Source organism: Callorhinchus milii, unplaced genomic scaffold (genome assembly GCF_018977255.1).
Source record: "Callorhinchus milii isolate IMCB2004 unplaced genomic scaffold, IMCB_Cmil_1.0 Scaffold10, whole genome shotgun sequence".
NCBI classification, from domain to species: domain Eukaryota; kingdom Metazoa; phylum Chordata; class Chondrichthyes; order Chimaeriformes; family Callorhinchidae; genus Callorhinchus; species Callorhinchus milii.
The window spans coordinates 3697374-3715768 of NW_024704751.1; the positions used below are offsets into that span (position 1 = coordinate 3697374).

The 18395-nt window shown below is 40.5% G+C and overlaps 1 protein-coding gene across 1 annotated transcript in view; it reads right to left on the minus strand.

The window, feature by feature from the left end:
• Window positions 1-549: 549 nt before the first annotated feature.
• mettl16 (methyltransferase 16, N6-methyladenosin) overlaps window positions 550-18395 on the minus strand; it is a 50918-nt gene continuing 33072 nt past the window's right edge. Inside the window, exons 5-10 of the mRNA XM_007900710.2 lie at window positions 18151-18266; window positions 16532-16674; window positions 10630-10699; window positions 9826-9915; window positions 2266-2439; window positions 550-1303 (exon numbers count right to left, since the gene is read on the minus strand). Coding sequence (XP_007898901.1) covers window positions 650-1303; window positions 2266-2439; window positions 9826-9915; window positions 10630-10699; window positions 16532-16674; window positions 18151-18266 — 1247 coding nt within the window. The 3' untranslated portion in view covers window positions 550-649. The remainder of the gene's footprint in view (window positions 1304-2265; window positions 2440-9825; window positions 9916-10629; window positions 10700-16531; window positions 16675-18150; window positions 18267-18395) is intronic.

Here is an 18395-nt window from a genome sequence, read left to right on the forward strand (position 1 = left end):
GAGGGAGTGCCCCTCAGTCCCATGACTGAGCCACCCTCCTCTCACAAACCCACCACCACGCACGTCTGTGTACACAAGGGGGAGTGGGAGAGGTGGAGAAAGAGTCACGCAGGTGCAGTTGGGTCAGGACCATTCATGGGGCTTTGCGGTGTTTATTGGACAAATGATTTCATCTTTGTTATAAACCGAAGGTGTTTCGTCGGTGTTAAAAACGAAAACCAGAAGCCCTACTCATGGCTTTCCATTCCGGTTGGCGCCGCTGTAACATAATAATAAACATATGAAAAAGTTTTGCACTTCAGTCTCTTAAAAGCTACATTTTTAAAATAAAATTAGAAAACAATGTATCTGTTGCATTATTTTTATTAAACACAGATATTTGGATGATTCCTTGAAGCAGGGAGGAAAGGAAATCTTTGAACACACCAACATCTGCCAGCTTGCACAATTGAAAGAGACGTGCAGTCTTGAACCTTGCTGGAATGCTAAGATTTCAGTGAAGGCGTTTGACAAGTCTTCCTTTAACAGAAAACCTGTAAAAAAAAAACTGCTCAGCTAAACAATTTAAAATACGGAAAACGGTGAAAAAGTAACAGTAAACGTTGAAGATGAAGCGTCTGTTAGTAGGAATATAAAACTGTTCTTTCGACTAATAAGCCATCTTGAAAATCTGGTTCTTCAGATAGGTAGAGAGCTGGTTCATTAAATCCCTGTTCTCTCCCTCGACCCAATGCATTTCTACATGAGCATTCTTTCCATCTTTCTTCACATTCATCAGACATTTGAACAAGAAATAACCTCTCCTCCGTTTGGGAGTGTCTTGCACTTCCGAATTTGCTGCTTCCTTGTTCACTGAACGGACGGTTTCCTGGCTACCCGCTTCATCCATTTTACAGCCAGCAGAACTGTTTTCAACCTGTAAGCAACTCTCGCTCTCCTTTTCCTCAGTCTCCATATTGCTCTCTTGAACCGGATGCAACATATTCAGTGAGCTATTGCCATTGGGAGTCGAGAGCTCCTCTTCGACACTGACCACCATTTGTACTGCAACAGCACTGCTCGCCATGGGGCAATCAGACTCTTCAGAAACCCTATGACAAGCAGTATTATTAATGGTGGGGTCCTTTTCTGCTGTATTGTCCGTTTCAGTGGGCTGTGGCAGATCTGTCCGGGCTCTGGGCAGTTCCCGAAGCTGTCTTGTTCTGTCCCTCTTCTTCCGACGGATGTGAATCCAAGAATTCTCTATTGCTGTTAGAAATAAACTTACTTCATCTTTACCACAAGGGACATGCTTATAAAGCACCTGGAGAGAAAAGAAGAATTGCTGTACATGGTAACAATATACTTTTTGAATTCAGATTTAGCATCCGTGATATCTACATCTTGCAGTTGGCTGCTAAGCTTCGAGTGTGAAGTATCCTAATCTCATTTTATAGGTATCAGTCTTCGATGCACTCACAACAAAGTTGAGATAGATGAAAATAACATCGGCCATCGCAATAGCTTGCACCTCATTTCATCAAAATTCCCTACAAATAGCAGCTGTCAAAGGATGGAGTGACTTTATACACATGTACAGCTACTTGGGATGGGGTCCTCTGATTAAATGTTGAAGCTAATTATTATCAAGGAATGTGGAGAAAGTGTCTCCACAGAAGAGTTTAATCAAGCAACGTACCAAGACCTATTATTGTACGACCAGTCTCTCATCATGACAAACAGCCTGTTTGGACATTAACATTTTCATAGTTGAACAATGTCCTTAAAAGCAAAGACAAACTACCTAAAATGAATTTGTTTTCTATAATTAGTTTGCAATGTTCATCCCAATCTTATGTTCTCACCCCAACAAATGACATCTCCGATACACAGGAGATCTCTCCTGATTTTGGTGTTCAGGTTGAGGGTTACGAATGGTGTGTTGTGCCTCCACAGGAACAGAAAACTCAAAAACTATTGAGAGCTCGCTTTCTGTCCTTTTCTCTTAAGAGATCGCCACCGGGATCTGATCGAGAGCTAACATGACCTGGGCTCAGTTCTGCTCTGCAACACGGAAGAAGTTACGCAAGAAGTTACGCAAGGTTTGCACCACTAGTTTTTCTCTTTGCTAGGAAGCGCCTGGTGACTGCTTATTGCCTCTTCCTGACGGTGAATGAATCAGATGCTAGGAATACATCATGCAGAGAATCACTTCGCACTCCTCAGTGCGAACATGTTAATTATTTCTCATCATTCTAGTCTAAAGAGATGGTATTGAAAAGTTACCTTCAGATTTGTGAGAATTTTCTCTATTCCTGTAGCTACCACCTCAATGCCTTCTGTAGTCACCGACTCAGAGCTCCTGACTTTATTTCCCAGTTCCATGATTGTAGATTCCAACACCGTGAAGATGATGGGCTTCCGAGGTTTCTCCAGTTTCCTTTTCTTGGATGGAGGAGACTGAGGAGTAACAGAAGGACTGCTTAGAGAGACAATGGTCCTTGGTGAATCATTTCTGTGCTGAATTCTCTTTGCACATTTCCGATTGCCTGGTAATCCAATCATCTGCAAATTTCTTCTGATTGAGCAGAACTGACCTGCTTTAAATGGCAATTAAATGAGTTAAATTCACAAGTCTAATCCAACATATCTAAAGGAGTGGTTCAAGTCCCTAATACAATACCAATTTATATTTATATAGTGCCTTTCAAGATGGGAAATATAATAAAATAATAGATATTTCATTGAGGAAGCCACTGCCAAACATAAACCAAACGCCTCAGTGCTTTAAAGCAAGGTGACCAAGGAGTGTTTCCAGTCATAGTTTTCAGAAAAAATTATTTCAAAAGGAGCCAGGAATCTGCTTTGAAAGACACGATCCTCAAGTTTATTTTATCCTCAAGTTCAATAAAAATACTAACGCAACTGAGGTAACGTTTGATCCAATGATGGCTCCCCGCACAAGCTGATGAAGAAAAATTTCATCAGATTTGGTGCAAATCCAATAAATCATTTAGCTATAAAGTGTTTACAGATGTTCAAAGACATCACATAAAAACAGTCTCCGTCTGTGCTTTTTTTAAAATATAAAGAGAGGAAAAGTTCTGATGAAAGAAAGTTATTTTAAAGTTCAGCCAACTTGATGAAATATCATGACCTTTAATCTATCGGGAGAACTGAACTTTAATTCGATCACACAGTAGAACTCCATACATAGCTAAGGGCGAAGTAAGTTAAAATAATTCAGGTAAGAGTCACCTACCAAGGCAACATTCTATCTTACCGATCCAGAAACAATTATAAATTATAATAAATAGGCCGGGGCCCAGTGGATCACTCTTCCCTGGTAAAACACCAGAGAAATAAAATGCAAATTCACTCCACGCTTAAACTCAAGATCTCAGTTGGTCCAACAGTGAGTGGCACATGGTGAATGATGGATAGGGGACACTTTGATGCTTTTGTACCAAGTGCATTTATACTGTTGTGGTGTGAGTCAACTTCCTGGTGTAACCACCCCTTCAGGTGGTCAGATGAGCAGCCTGGCTTATCACAATTATATTAATTATAATAATCCTCCTATTTGATGCAGCGCTTTATTACATCTTCAAGACGTCTCAAAGCGTTTCACAGAATATACTGTAAAGTGAATTGATTGTATATGTTGTGGGCAAATTCACTGCGACTCAAACACAATTTTATATTTGTGCCATATTTTCACCAAACTCAAGAGCAGTACCAGCAAAAGGTCTGTTTGCCCTCTCACGTAAGAGACCAAAAACAGGGAAAAAAACAATGATCATTCTTGCATTTGATATAGCATCTTATTGCAGCATCAAAACAGCTCAAATCGCCTCACAGGATTTTACTGTGAAGCGAAGCAACAGTGGTTTCGCAGGAGAAAATAATTACAGCAGCAGGTTGTACGCATTTGCTTCCAACCCCATTTTTAAGTTATCGTCTCCTATTTGAATTATTGCACAGGAGATTGACTGGAATTATGACTTGTTTTACACACAAATTTGTGCAAATCAGAAAACATTTTGGTAAATTCCGCCAAAACAGCTAAATGCACAAATTGGAACCACGACGAAACATTCTCCCATTTGGCCCACCTTCCCCGCACCCCCCCCCCACCTCCAATTAATGAGAACAAACAATTCAATAATTATTTAAAAAGAATAGAATAAATGATATGACTGTGACTCAAGCTCAAGATTCAGGATCTAACCACCAGAGGGCCTTGTGTTCATGCCTTTTCCTTTGACATTCAAAGAGGACAAAACAAGTCGCGCTGTGTTAGGACCAGTGTACTAGATAACCACACCTTTTCATTGTATTGCAGATTACCCTGTCAAAGGCTGGCTTCTCGCCGGTTACCCTCCCTCCTCTCCAGACGAGCGTGAATCTTGCTGAGGTACGGTGCTGCAGGAGGCAAAGCCCGCTGGCACCTCGCTGAAGTAACCATTCCCCGTGCGTGAAGCAGAGCAGCCAGTGTTGGCCGGCTCTATAATTAGCTTCAGCGCCAAAGGCTCGTCGAGAGGGAGGGGGTGAAATCATGGCAGGCAGGGTTCCCACTCCTATTGCTACCCGGTGATCCAAGCTGGAAAGTATGCATGTGTGGATGTCACGTGAGGACAAGATCAGGCTCGGCTGTGATGCTGCCCTGTTGATGCTCACTGTCTGGGTAACTTGGGCACGGTGCCAGACTGCAGCCAGTGCCTGTGGAATGTCTACAGGAGGTGAGGGAACAATTGGGAAAGGGGGGGGGAGAGGGGAGTGAAGAGTTTTAAGAACAAGTGACCTGTTGTAGATGGGTGTGTATAGGTGTGTTAACACAGGGTAGTTATCGAATTTGGCTCAACTTTAAACTGTAAATCTCCTCCCGCAGCTCAAAGCCTGTCAGCACTTGCTGACAGAATGTGCAGAGTGATATTTAGTGCAAGGTATTGGGAGAGGTGTCAATGCCCTTGCAACCACGCTCCAAGTTCCTGCTTAAAGGGGAGGGAGGAGAGATTTCTATTTGAGTTACAGGCTGCAACACAACCTTTAGGTTCCAATCAGGTTCCCATTTTATATCATTTGAACTCTTTGATCATGTTACAGTTTCGTAATTCACTACCAAGTCAGCTGTTACTCTAGACACAAACAACCCCAGTTCACAGGGCTGACAGCACTAACTGGAAAGATTATGAATACCACCAGCAACGTGGGATTTCGACATCAGATAATAATCCTCGCACTTGATGTAATAATGATCCTTACATTTGATATTATAATAATAATAATCCTATCATTTGACACAACCCTTTCAGGTCTGGAGAGCATCTCAACACGCTTCACAGGATTTACTAATAGCTACTGTGTATTTTGTAGGCATATGGGTCAGCCAATTTCAGCAAGCAATGCCCCATCGATAGCCACAAAGTAAATAACCGAGTTTAAACGGGAATTGTTCGCTAGACACACAGGACATCAGTTTGATGCCTCATTCGAAGGGCAGCACCTCCGACAATACAGCGCTTCTCCAGTACTGTAATGGAGTGTCAGTCTAGACAATGAGTTCCAAGTCCTGATGTGACCTCACAGCTTCCTGACGCAGAGGCAAGAGTGCCACCAACCCAGCCATGCTAACACAGATTAAAACACGGTAGTTTGTGATAAAATTATGCAAAAAATATTAATAGTAATTACTGCATAAATAACTAAATGCATTGGGCATGAAATACTAAGCCCACAAAAATGTGAGATCACCCACATAATACAGTGACTCCACTTTACATATATCTGCATAGCACTTTGATACTTGACACGAAAGGCGCTATAGATAACAAATTCAAGGATTATTCAGTGGTGTAAATTCAATGGATTTCCGTGTTTACACAATGCAAAGCATTTGTAAATTCATGCCTGTCAAGATATTGTGAGGCACGGAATAAATCCTAATAAGTATCAAAGGTTTAAAAAAGAGGATCTGTAATGCAGATTACGGTTCAGGAAGCTTAGGGATGATAGGTATATGGCAATGCTTCAGTAATTATAGGTTAAAATCATTGTGTCACATAGTGCCTGACCTTAGCCACATTTGGGAGGTAGTCAGTGGAAATGAGGCACTTTCTCACACAGTGGGGTGGGTTAGGTTTTAATTGGGGGCATTATTCCTCAGCTATTTAAATACACCTCTCAGTGTTTGGTTCAGATCGGGCTTGTTTGAGATTCGTGAGAAGGTTATTTTTGTGGTTGATGCAAGCGTTCCGGGACGCTACCCAATGTAAAGGTGTTGTTGTGGTCCAAACAACCAGGGATGATACAAAACCAAGCACAAAGGCATGAATTTCTGGCCCCTGATGTTTCGTCATGATGAATGCAGTCGTTTTACCTTTAAATTTTGCTGTTAGATAAAAACAGAATAAGCATGTAGCTGCCGGCCGCAACGGAGAGCAGGAAAACTAGGCCAATGTTTCTGCCTAACTTGCTTCCTTCTCCTTGGCAGCCTATCCCCATTCCGGGTCTCCATGAGGTGAGTGTGTCAAAAGGAAAAAAAAAAATATCCCCCTGAGAAGATTACTAATCGCTGAGCACATCAACTGCTGCACTGCCACGGAACTGTTGCTGGGTTACTGCGAATCAGAAGGCACCAGCAGTCTGGTGCAGGTTAAGTGCATCTAATGGAAGGCGAGGGAATGCATTATTAACAGCATGTTGCTACCCAGACTGACAAATGCCAGCTTCTTTTCTGTTTTGATGTGTTTATCAGTGACAAAACAAAATGTACGATTGTGCTCGATAGTCAATGCATGTCAGGGTAGGCAGCAGGCATGTTTATCTCAAATAACGTTAAGATCTCACAACGCCAATTTTTTTTTAAAAAAAAGAAATACACAGTCTACAATTAACTCAACAATTCCCTTGTTTGCTTTGTCAATCTTCTATTTTGAAAGAGTGTTCGGTGACGTTGTAAAGCTAATAGCAACCTTCTCTTTCCACTGACTCCTCTCCCCCCTCCCTCTCCCTTCTCAAGCCTTCCCTTCCCATTCTAGGAAGTGCTCAGTTACTCGTGGCTAAATGTTTAACTGTCTCCAGAATCACTTGACCCATTTTGGCTCTCGTCAAGATTTTAAGACAAAAATGTTTTGTCAGCTGCTTATTTTTAATACATGCACACATGCACACACACATACACACAAAAAAAATCACTGAACACACACACACGTATCCCTCTTTTGAAAAGAAGTAAGTCTCTGAAAGCAAGTGTTTTCCCTGAAGACCAGGCTGGTGGATGCTGCTGTGTCAAGGTCATATTTCACCTAATTCACTCCAAGTCTGGCATCACATTTAGTTATCAATCAGGGTACAGGCTAACAAGGACCTATGTCCCCAGATAGCACAAGGGGTCCCTAATTTTCAGCGATTACCTATCCAGCTATCCTATGAAATAACAAACTGGACCCAGGGTGGAAAAATCTGACAGTAATTAGCGTCATTAGAATATCCTAAAATGGAAAAATACAGAAAGAAAAAGCACGTCCGTTTACAAAGCTAATGTTTGTCAGCTGGCACAGCCTTGCTGCTGCAGACTGTGAAGTACAAACACTAACAAGCCTGGGAATCCCATGCTGTGCCTGAGGGGAACACAGTAACTGGTGGAAGTGCCCCAGGTGGCTTCTCTCAGTACCTGCAAGTAAAACCGAAGCAAAAGCTGCTGGAAAACACTAGCCGTGATCCCAGCATCCCCGGCTCCACACCAGGAGTAGGAAAAGAAACAAATTGCACCTTCTGTATGTGAATCGTCAAAAATAGTTCTTTACTTTTGAGCTCATTTGGGCCCAACTGAAACCAGGGTTCAGAAAGACTTCACGCCAACCCCAGAACAAAGAAACATTGAAATAAGTCCAATTGTATTGTTGTGAGAAGAGATTGAGAAGGAACTTGCAACACTTCGTAATCAGACTCCATCCCAATGTAGTGACCACGTTAACACCCAAGCCTCCAGTTAATATATGTATAAATATGGAGTACTGCAGCGTATTGACTCACAAACAAGAGGACCTGGATTTGATTCCCGGGCAGGGTGAAACGTTGGGCAAATTTCCTTATCTCGGTTTTACTTAGCAGTAAGTAGCAACCTGGTTATTAATCGATTGGCATATCGCTTTTCTGAGGGTAATAATCCCACCCCCACAAAAAATAATAATTTGGTGACTCAATTCCCGGCTGTTTGCGGGGCATTGCTGTGTGTAATTGGCTGTTGTGTTTCAATAAGACTGCAACACGACGCAACTAGTTTGAGGATATCTATTTACGGCTTCTTGTGACAAACACATCGCTAAGGAAACAATGGACAGAAGTGCCGATTTAAATTCTCACACGAATAAACATCACGCATCCAGCTAAATATCACACTGCAATGAATAAAAGTCTCGTGCTCCACACGTCCCATTAGGAAAATTGTGAAAGTGTAAAAATAGCCTGTAAAAAAAAATGCTGTCAAACTAAAGGTTAATGCAAACAATGGCATCTGTTTAGGATATTAAATTGGCCCCTGGGAAATACTTCAGGTGTCATGGCAACAGTGATGGGATCCGTAAGCAGGTTCATTCCCCCACCCACCGCCGCCCCTTTAAACAAAGAATTACTTTTGTAGGTTAAATGCACATCTGCATTATTAGATAATAGACCACTCTTTAAAAATGCTTACAATACCGGCCCAATCACTGCTTTCACCTTACGGGAACTGGGGCTGTTTCAACTGGCGGAAATACCTTCTCATCGATAATCTGAACTAGCTTTAAAGGCCGTGTGATTTTGATCAAGCAGCTCATTATTATTATGATGAACAGAAACGAGAAACAAAATGTCAGGAGATTCTTACATATTCTGATCCTAATTAAAAAAAAATCTTTGGTCCTTTATTAACATCCCTATTTGTCTCCTCCCAATAGCCCGAGGAGCCTCATACGGGGATAATGAAGTTACACGTGTGATTGATTGGACACCAGTGATGGAAGCTTTCAAAAACGATAAGGACTCCAAGGTGCCCTTAATCATTTCGCTTAGCAAATTGTGATCTTTCTTGCTTTCAATTTCTTTTTTTTAAAAAAAAATCAACACACAAAAGATGTAAACATTAATGAAGTTATTAATGAGTCTTTGGAGAATACTGCACAAGTTTGCTGAATTTCAATGTGAAAACGCACAAGACTTATTATTTCCTCCTTTTACTCCCCCCAACCCCCATTCAACTCATCTAATAGCTGGGTGGGGGGCAGGAGAATGAGAAATGGGGGGATGGTGGGGGAAGAGGAGGATTAGCTAACTTGATAACTGTCTGTGCAATTAATATCAAACTCAGAAGAGGGTTATAATATATAATTTTGGGCTACCACTGATTTGTGGTGGTGGTGTGGGGGGGGAAATCATATAATAACGGGCACTCTAAGGTGAAATGGGAGCTTTTTCAGGACATTCACTGCTCAAACTCAGAACATGTGCTTTCCATGGGATTGGAGTGGAAACCAAAGCTGACACTATGGGTCAGAACCCATTAAAGGTGACTATATCTTCATTGGAGCTTGAAGATTGTGCCTTCTGTTTTAAATGGATAAAATATCATGTACTACTGAAATTCAATTTTACTCCTGTTCTTATTCAAGTATAAATTACAATGATGGGAAGAAACCTACTCCTGTGTTTTACTCTTACTTATTGTGTTCTATATTCACATTCCTAAACTTACAGGTCAACTATGAAGCGTTTTTACTTGTTATAATTTTCAGCATAACTCATGCTAGAATAGAGAACAGAAAACTGTTTACATGTCTCATTAAGTACATTTAAAGTACTTACAGGCATGGTTACATCATCGTAAAAACTCCAGGCCAGAGCCCATCTCATAGTTCGTCCTTGGCAGAATTCAGTGTGGGTGACTTTAGGGACCTGCAAGACATGCAGCAAAGAGGCAAAAACTAAAAGTTTTATTACTTAAACATTAATTCATCCCTGGAATCAGGGATTCTTCCCACTCAGCTCTCATTAACCCTGCATCCAAAGCCCTAATGGGTACGGTGGTCCAATCTGGACAAGCAGCTCTATGATCTGGCAGCAGATGTATAAGAGTGGTACTAATTAATACCCTGATCAGGAAATGCATTTTACTCGCTTTTACTTCCGATGGAAGGGATATAGTATCTGTTATGTGGAGAATCATGGGCTGCAAGTAACATCCCATTACTCAAATTGTGAATGCTACCTGAAATATGGTGCACTCCATCCTCCTCGTGGGATGTCATTTTGGCCACAACCCACTAAGGGTAACGTACATAAGCTACTGTAAGCGTTCAAAGAATACAAGATAACATTGACAAGGCAAGAGATTATTAAGATACTCGCAAGACACAGTTGGCTTTCAATCTTGGTGAACCCTTGTATCAGCCAGTCATACATGTGATTTACTGTGTCAGATCTTAACTAAAATGACAGGTAGATTGTTCAATCCAGGGAGCAAATGCCTTCTCCACCATAGTAATTAAGGAGCGGGTAATACAGGGAGCCTCTCCATCCACCCATGACCTCTCCCTCACCAGCAACCATATTTTCCTCCCCCGCCCATCATTACCATCGTGATTTAATTTAATTGCAGAATACTCTTACCCCTTGCTGTCGAAGTTCTTCTTTCAGTGGAGCCAGACTGCACTTCTTCCCCAACATACAACTGTACCATCTAGGAATGTACAGATGAGGAGTTACTAAATCAACATCAGACAAGGATTCTACTGTTAGAAGCCCAAGATCACTGAGCTACACACAAAGGGAGTTGTGCATATAATATATCTCCTGGTCTTTTGATAGAATCTTTCCCCATCCCAGCTCAAAATCTGCCTAAAGTGATTTAAAAGATAGTCAAAGTAGCTTAATTATATTCATATACACTGTTGTGATAGTGTAACATTTAAATACAGTAAATTCCTGATAATTCAACCCTGGCTTAACTTGTCACTACCACTTAAGTCATCATGCTGCCATTTATACATATGCCGAGCACCCACTCCTGATAACTCATCATTGAGCCCGTTTCCCTCAGAGTGAGGAGTTATCAGATTACTGTATTTACTAATTTAACAGCCATATAAACCAGGGAATCTTTGCCAGAGTTAGTTTCAGTCTTGTCTACTTGTGAGGAAGATACAGGCCATTTCCTGGATATCTTCTTTCAGCTACACTGAACTACAGTCCGCTTCAATAAAGGGCATCAATTTTATAACAAACCGGGTAATTGAAACAGCAAGATGAATTGTAGCCAGCTTACACAGCCTTGGCTGGGATGGTTTTGTACTGATTTTCCACTTGTCCCAAATTAGTTAGAGGCGTATAAAAGCTGTAAACGCTGTAAACCTGCCAGCTAGAAATGTATTGCAGAGCAAAAGAGAAAAGATCCTTCATCTAAGATGGACGGTAAGGCTGCTGAGTTGAACGATTTGCTCCATAACATTATTCAGTCAGCTGGGCTGTTCATGGGTCTCTCCTCAATCTGTCAGGCCAGCTAGTTTGTGTACAGCATCACACCTGCGATTGGGCCAAGAATAAAGGCAATCTTCTGCAAATCAGCAGCTTTTCTTATTTTTCCAGCTCAACACATTGAATCTGAAGCAGGAATCAATCTGATTAACGGGATGGAAACTGAATCTACCTCACTGGGGAAGGTACAGGTAACTGGCTGCTTCTCCTGTTTCACAGTTTACAGCTTTTCAAAGACAGGACCGACTGAAAGTTTTGCACAAAATCCAATTTCATAAATGCCGCCTTCAAGCAGATTTGAGCCTGTGCACTAACGGCTGAAACCTTTACATCAGTGCACCTGTGATATTAGAACACAGATACTGGATTTGATATTAAAAACACATTGTGCATCTTTAAGCAAAGTAGAAAAGGAAATCACTATCATGCTTCTCTTATATCCTCCACTGTAGCTGAATTTATTTCAAAATGATTAAACTGCAGTAATAACTAACAAGTCACTTTGAAAATGTGCAAAACATTTCGCTGGGTCCATTACTGACATAACTAGAATAAAGATGAGAATCTCTGTAAAATAATAGCCATGTCAAATATTGTACTAGCAACATTATCTCAGTGAACTGACCCAAAGACAATATAGTTCACAAGGAAAAAGAGAATAACACAAGTGGGAATTTGCAGAGATTATATAACAATAATAATAGTAATAAATTTGAGATACAGAAAAAATAAAAGCAAAGTACATATAGAAGACAGCGGATCAGAAAGGTGACAGGCACGAGAAACAGAAAGACAGAGAAAGTGTGTGAAAACAGCAAAAGAGAATAAAAAGGCAGAAGGACACAGGAAGAAAAAATATCATTTTGAATTAAAGGAAGCTACTTTTCAAAGGAGACTGGCACTCAGATACACAGGATAGCAACTAAAGACAGGCATCACTGCAAAATGCCCCCAGTTCATTTTTAATTTATTGCTGACACAAATTTTGTGCATTTTAGACAGGTGATGTAACACTAGTGATGACACTTATTAAGCTTCCTGAAGAAACTAGATGAGATTTAATGTGTTGAGATGGTAAGTTAATGTTGACAGACAGCAGAAACCACAATAGTTTGCTGTCTAGGGTTTGTACATTTGTCCAGAATTTCATAAATGGAAACATTAAGAAAAATATTGGCTAAACTTCCAAATTTCAGGACAGGAGATTGTGAATCCAGAGAAGAATTTCTAAATTCTACACTAGAGGAAAACCTGTTATGGCAGTCCACAGAGGTACGAAAAAGAAGCAACTGCTTTCAAAACACATCCTTAAATTCCAATTTCAAATTTCCATTTGAAGGAAACAAGTATTTGTGCAACAGCATTGATAATTGAGCTGAAAATGAGCTGGCGCAGACAATGCAGAGGATTTATCCGGCTTGTGAAATTGACACATCTGTTGGCGCAATTATGTATGGAGTCTGTCTCGTCTCATTCTTCACCTTTCAGCTCCAGAGGAAATTCTATTGGTCAAAAAAGGCTGCCTGCCTCTATGTGTGTGTGAGAAAGAGTGTGTGTGAGTGTGTGTATTGGGGGGGAGGGAGGGGGTGCTCAATCAAAAAAGGGTTTGCAAGAGTGAATTCATATTGACTTGCATTTGACTTAAACTGAATTTAGCTCAAAGCCATTTTTCTCTATTTATTGTTGCATTTCATCAATACCATATGTCCTAAATTTCGCACAGGGTGCACTTGTCAATTGAGGAGAAAATAAAATACAATCAATACCAGCATACAGTGGAACCAACCCGGTTTCAAGTAAGAATCAATGAAAACAAGCCACGAGTCCCAAGGATAATTGTATCATTTGAGAGAAAGCTACAATCAAAATTGGAAGAGGAATTCTTTTGACTGTGAAGGAGAGGAGACGTTTTATTGTTCTCTGCATTGTCAGATTTAAGGTTCCACTGCATTATCTGAATAGACAGTCTCTGTACCATAAATGCCAACCGATGAGTGAGACTGGAAATGGCTTTTGAGACAGATTTGTGTCGTTGACCTTGATTGGAGCAGAAGGTAAAGCAAGCATGAAAGGTTCCGTGGTTGAGAACTCACGACTGTGACAATTTCATTGCGTCTCATGTGCTGGCTTGGGGCTTTTAGGCACACTTGCAATGGGCTGCTGCTCATCTCACTGCTCTCAGTCGGAAGAGCACCAATAACTTTTTAAAATAAAATTACATCACTCAAAATAAATGCGCTCTCAATTTCGCTGTCAATTTGCATCGAGTAGGGGCTACAGCACATTCAAGGCTTATACTCTAGTGCAGTAGGGAGTGCTGCATCATTGGAGATGCCATCTTTTGGATGAGGCATTAAATCGAGCTCCTGACTGCCTATTCTACAGACAGACATTAAAGATCACAAGCATTATATGAAACGAGAAGAGCTTCTCTTCTGGTCAACAATCCTCAGACTTTTACTCCAATGGCTGCTTGTGGGACTTCGCTATATGACAAAATGATTACAGTATTTGCTACAGAAAAGTTGCTACATGTAATAGTAATTGCTGTGAAGTGCTTTGAGATGTTTCTGGGTTATAGGCAATATAAAAAAAATGCAAGCTCTTTCTTTGAATTAAAATTTGCCTCCAAGATCAACCAAATCAAGACACTAGTATTCCAAAATAGAATTCAGTATTGTGATTAAAAATATTCAATTTTTAAAAAAGAATTACAATCTCCTGCTGCAGGGGATTAATGAATTATTTTAATATGTATATGGTGCTGTTAACATTTCTAAGTTCAATCTAACCAATTTATTTAATCATGTACTGTGTTACCCTTTACTAGTCACACAATTACAATGTGCTGCTGAAATACTTAAAAAGCAAACCTAGATTTCAAGGTCAGTCAGTTAAGCAAAGCAATCTGCTCACCCAAACGTAAAAACATTAAATCTTACTGAGTAAAGAAACCACTGTATCCTTAGCAAATGGCCCAAACTCGCAGTGTAACAATTAATACTTCAGAGTCCTTAAAGGTTCTTGTCTGAAATACACAGACCTAAAGTTGTCCTGTGCACACTATTCCTGGATTTGACAAGATACACAGCCCATCCTTACGTATCTTTCAATAAGCTAGCGTGTGCATCTAGCTTGACTCATCTTCCAGTTTTACTTCTCTGCCTGTGTGGAAACATCCTGACTAAGGCAATCGCAAGGGTAAAGTATCTGTGATACACCACATTAGGCTGCTGTTTTCTTAAAAGAAACACCAATAGTAATCCCATCCTCCAAAATACTCACACTAATGTCCACGTCTCCTCTCCTAACCGTCCCTGATCTACTCACAGAGAGATTAATTAGCAGGCAGATACTGGAAGTTCTGGGCTGAAGACATGCTCGTTAACCTCAAACGGTGATCCGAAAAATGTATTTCCACTTGTTAGGACTTAAATGTTATTTTATTTCAGTTGAATTGTTCCAGTAACTGTCCAGTCATGCACTGTTAGCAAATCCTAATTTTTGCTCATTATCTTTGATCGAGGCAAAAATGAAACGGGATTGAATATTGATCAGAAGAAGTTATTTGCTCAATAAAGGAGTAATGCCGACTTCATGACAAAGCAGAAAATGATTCATAAGAATGCCACTGCACTACAGAAACTGAAAATAAGGTCAGCTGTTATCAGCAGGTACTGTGGCCAGTGAATATGATTAAAGTCATTTGTAATAGCTCCATCTAATTTAAATAGCCCATTTATTTTCAACAGACAAAGGCTTGAAATTCCCGTAGTTTTAGCCTGCAAGACCATTGTCTTAAAATATGAGACTGTAGAATTGTGATAAATTCTTAATTTCAGTCCTGCTTGGGAACACTGTTTTCTGCGGTTCTTGGGGGGAAAAAAATACATTGTCCAAATTAATTTAAGAATTATTCATAATTCTGGCGAGATTACATTTTGAGATAAAATAGTCTTACAGCAAAAACTAGGTGAAATTTCTCAGAAGACATGAAAAGGCGTTATATCAAATGCAAGGATTATTATATTGCTATCTCTTATCTCAACTATGTTTCTTCTGAAACATAAACTTTGAAACTATCTACACTGAAACTGTAGGCCATCGACACTCTCTACATTTAATAAATGTAGTCCAATGGCGATGCAACAGATTTTTGTCTTCACTGACCCATAAGCGAGATGTTTTGATATCTACTTCCATCTGCTTTAATTAATTAACTTCAAATTCAGTGTATACCGTTACATTATACAAATATTGATTGAACTGCAGCTTCGAGGCAAACGGAGGAAACTACTGGCACAAAGATTGTGCAAGTGACTGAGAGTACGTTATAATGCCCAAGGCTGGAGGTAGAGGGCATTACTACACACTCAAGGTCAACTGTGTAACCTGGGAGAGACCAGTTTATCATACAGCCTGAAAACTGCAGTCAATATTGGTTTCATTACACCCAGACGGGGATTTATATAGGAACTGAGAAGACCCCCCCTCACAATTTCCAATCGCAGTCAAGCCAAGATGGGGGACGAGCAGAGCAAAGGTCAGCAGCTATCCCATAGAGCGGGACAGAGAGCTGCTTTCTGTTTATTATCATTTTTTTTAGATCTAATGTAGAACAAGGTTTTTAAAAAAAATGACATTATGTTTGCATTGCAGGGAGAATGTTCATCAGAGGGCAGGAGGATTTCTGAGGTAAGCGCAACCCAATGTTTAGTGTGCAGAGGAATGCTGTTGTCACGACAGCACAAGTGGGGGGGCGGGGGGAAAAGTTCTTGGGAGCGTACTGTTCTCCCAGGAATCATTACTGCACGCGTTAGGTGATTAAAATTAGTCTCACAGACATTTGCCCATATATGGGAGTAAAATGCTGGTGCCGGCAAAATGTGAATCCAACAAGATCTCCCTGTATCCTGATGTATTAGACTCAAAGCCACAACAATTTTAAATATGCAATAATTGTGCTGGAAATATTCTCTACGGCAATCTCTGGAGCAGAAAGGTAATGGTGCAGAATAGGTTTCTCCACATCACTTACCTCAGTCTCTTTTTCAGCTGAAGGCTATCGTGGATGATTATTTTCACAAACTCCAGTTCACCTCCCTCAGCCATAATTTCAGTAATTCCACCTGTGTTTACAGAACTGGGGGGCGGGCGGCTGGGATTCCGAGAGTTTTCACCCTGTTAATAAAAGCTCAGATGAGAACTACAGTGCAGCGGGATGTTTGTTTCCGGTTAACATTGAAGGTTTATTTTTAATATGTATCACGTTTGAAGATGAAATCGAGAATGTGAAGCTGTCACTAATGAGCTCACCCACAATTGTGAACACATTGGTGGCCATTAACCCTTAGGATACAGGAAGAACAGTTTTTTTAAAAAAAATAACACTGTTTTATCTCCTCCGATGGCTCAGTGAATTTGTTGTATGAGTGCATTTTATCTTTTGCTTAGGATTTATTTCTGAAGATGAATTTTCTATAATCTATGGAAGTGAAAGCAAATGAGCCGACTTCCGTACTTATCTATAAGGAAGTGCAATACTGATAAATCGTAACATTCCACATTTTTGCTCTACTCATTGCATCTCACTGTTCTATACGTTTTCTTCCTTTAACCTTTTCTCATTTTGCTCATCTCTATTCTCCCCATTTCTTACATATATCAAATGTAAGGATTATTATTATTATTATTATAATAAAGAAAATATTTAAAGTTGACCTATTTGAGACCAGGCAACAGTCTTCGGAAGCACTTTGGGTCTATAACCACTTTACGGTTATCATCACCTTCAGTCAGAGAATCCTCCGCAGACCTAAAGGATGGAGATGGTCCAGGCTCCAGACATTCCTAGCATTGTATTTGGTCAGCATGCAGGAAGAGTGCCTGAACAGGGCAGAGCACGTGGCACGTTTCGGCTAGGTCATTAAGTAGTAACAAAAGGCTGAGTAGTTTCGCACTGTGGCCTATATCCTGCCAGTTCAGCAACGAGTGGCTTTCAACTAACATTATACTCAAGAAGTCAATCGGTTTAGCCGCCGGCAAAAGTATGTGGCTGAGTTAAGGCAACAGCTCGTGAGTGAGAGAACCTGGAATATTGTTCACTTGGAGGGGGGAGTTAGAAGGACGCTTTAAATGTCTTCTAAGAAAAATTTATGTCAACAACTATTAGATCACAGCGGAGCAATCAATATGCATTCAGTGACGTTTTGTATAGCCCAGTTATATAGTTTTAAATGCTGGATTTAATGAGCCTAACAAAAGAGAATGTGTGCCTTCAGGAGATGTTTTTGTGAAGGAGTAATAATAATAATAATAATCCTTGCATTTGATATAGCGCTTTTCACTTCGGGAGGACGTCCCAAAGCGCTTCACAGAACACACTGTAAAATGAATTGACTGTATATTTGTGGGCGAACGCGGCAGCCAATTGCGCACAGCAATGTCCCACAAACAGTCGTAGATTGAAAATGACCAATTTAATTATTGTTTTTGTTTTTTTGGAGGGATTATTATTAGGCTCTGTGTGGAGTAAGGAAACTTGCCCAAGGTTTCGCCCTCTGTCTGGAATTGAACTCAGGTCTCTCACTTGCAAAGCGAGTGCTCTAACCACTGAGCTACAGGACTCCACAAGGGTAACATTGTAAAAGATTTTACCTTGGCTTCTAACTGATTTGCGAAGAATGGAGGGTTACACATGCAGAAATCGTAAACAATCTCAGATTCCTCTTTCAGGGCATCCATCAAGAGCGTTTTCTGGGGTACCTTCACCACTGGGAAGAGAGAGAACAGTGAGTCAGGGACAAAAGCTACAGAGACGCTCACCTGACACAGAGGCTTTCTTTCTTCTTTATTTATGAGACTTTTCACTTCTGGATAAAATCTATTTACATCCTTCCTCT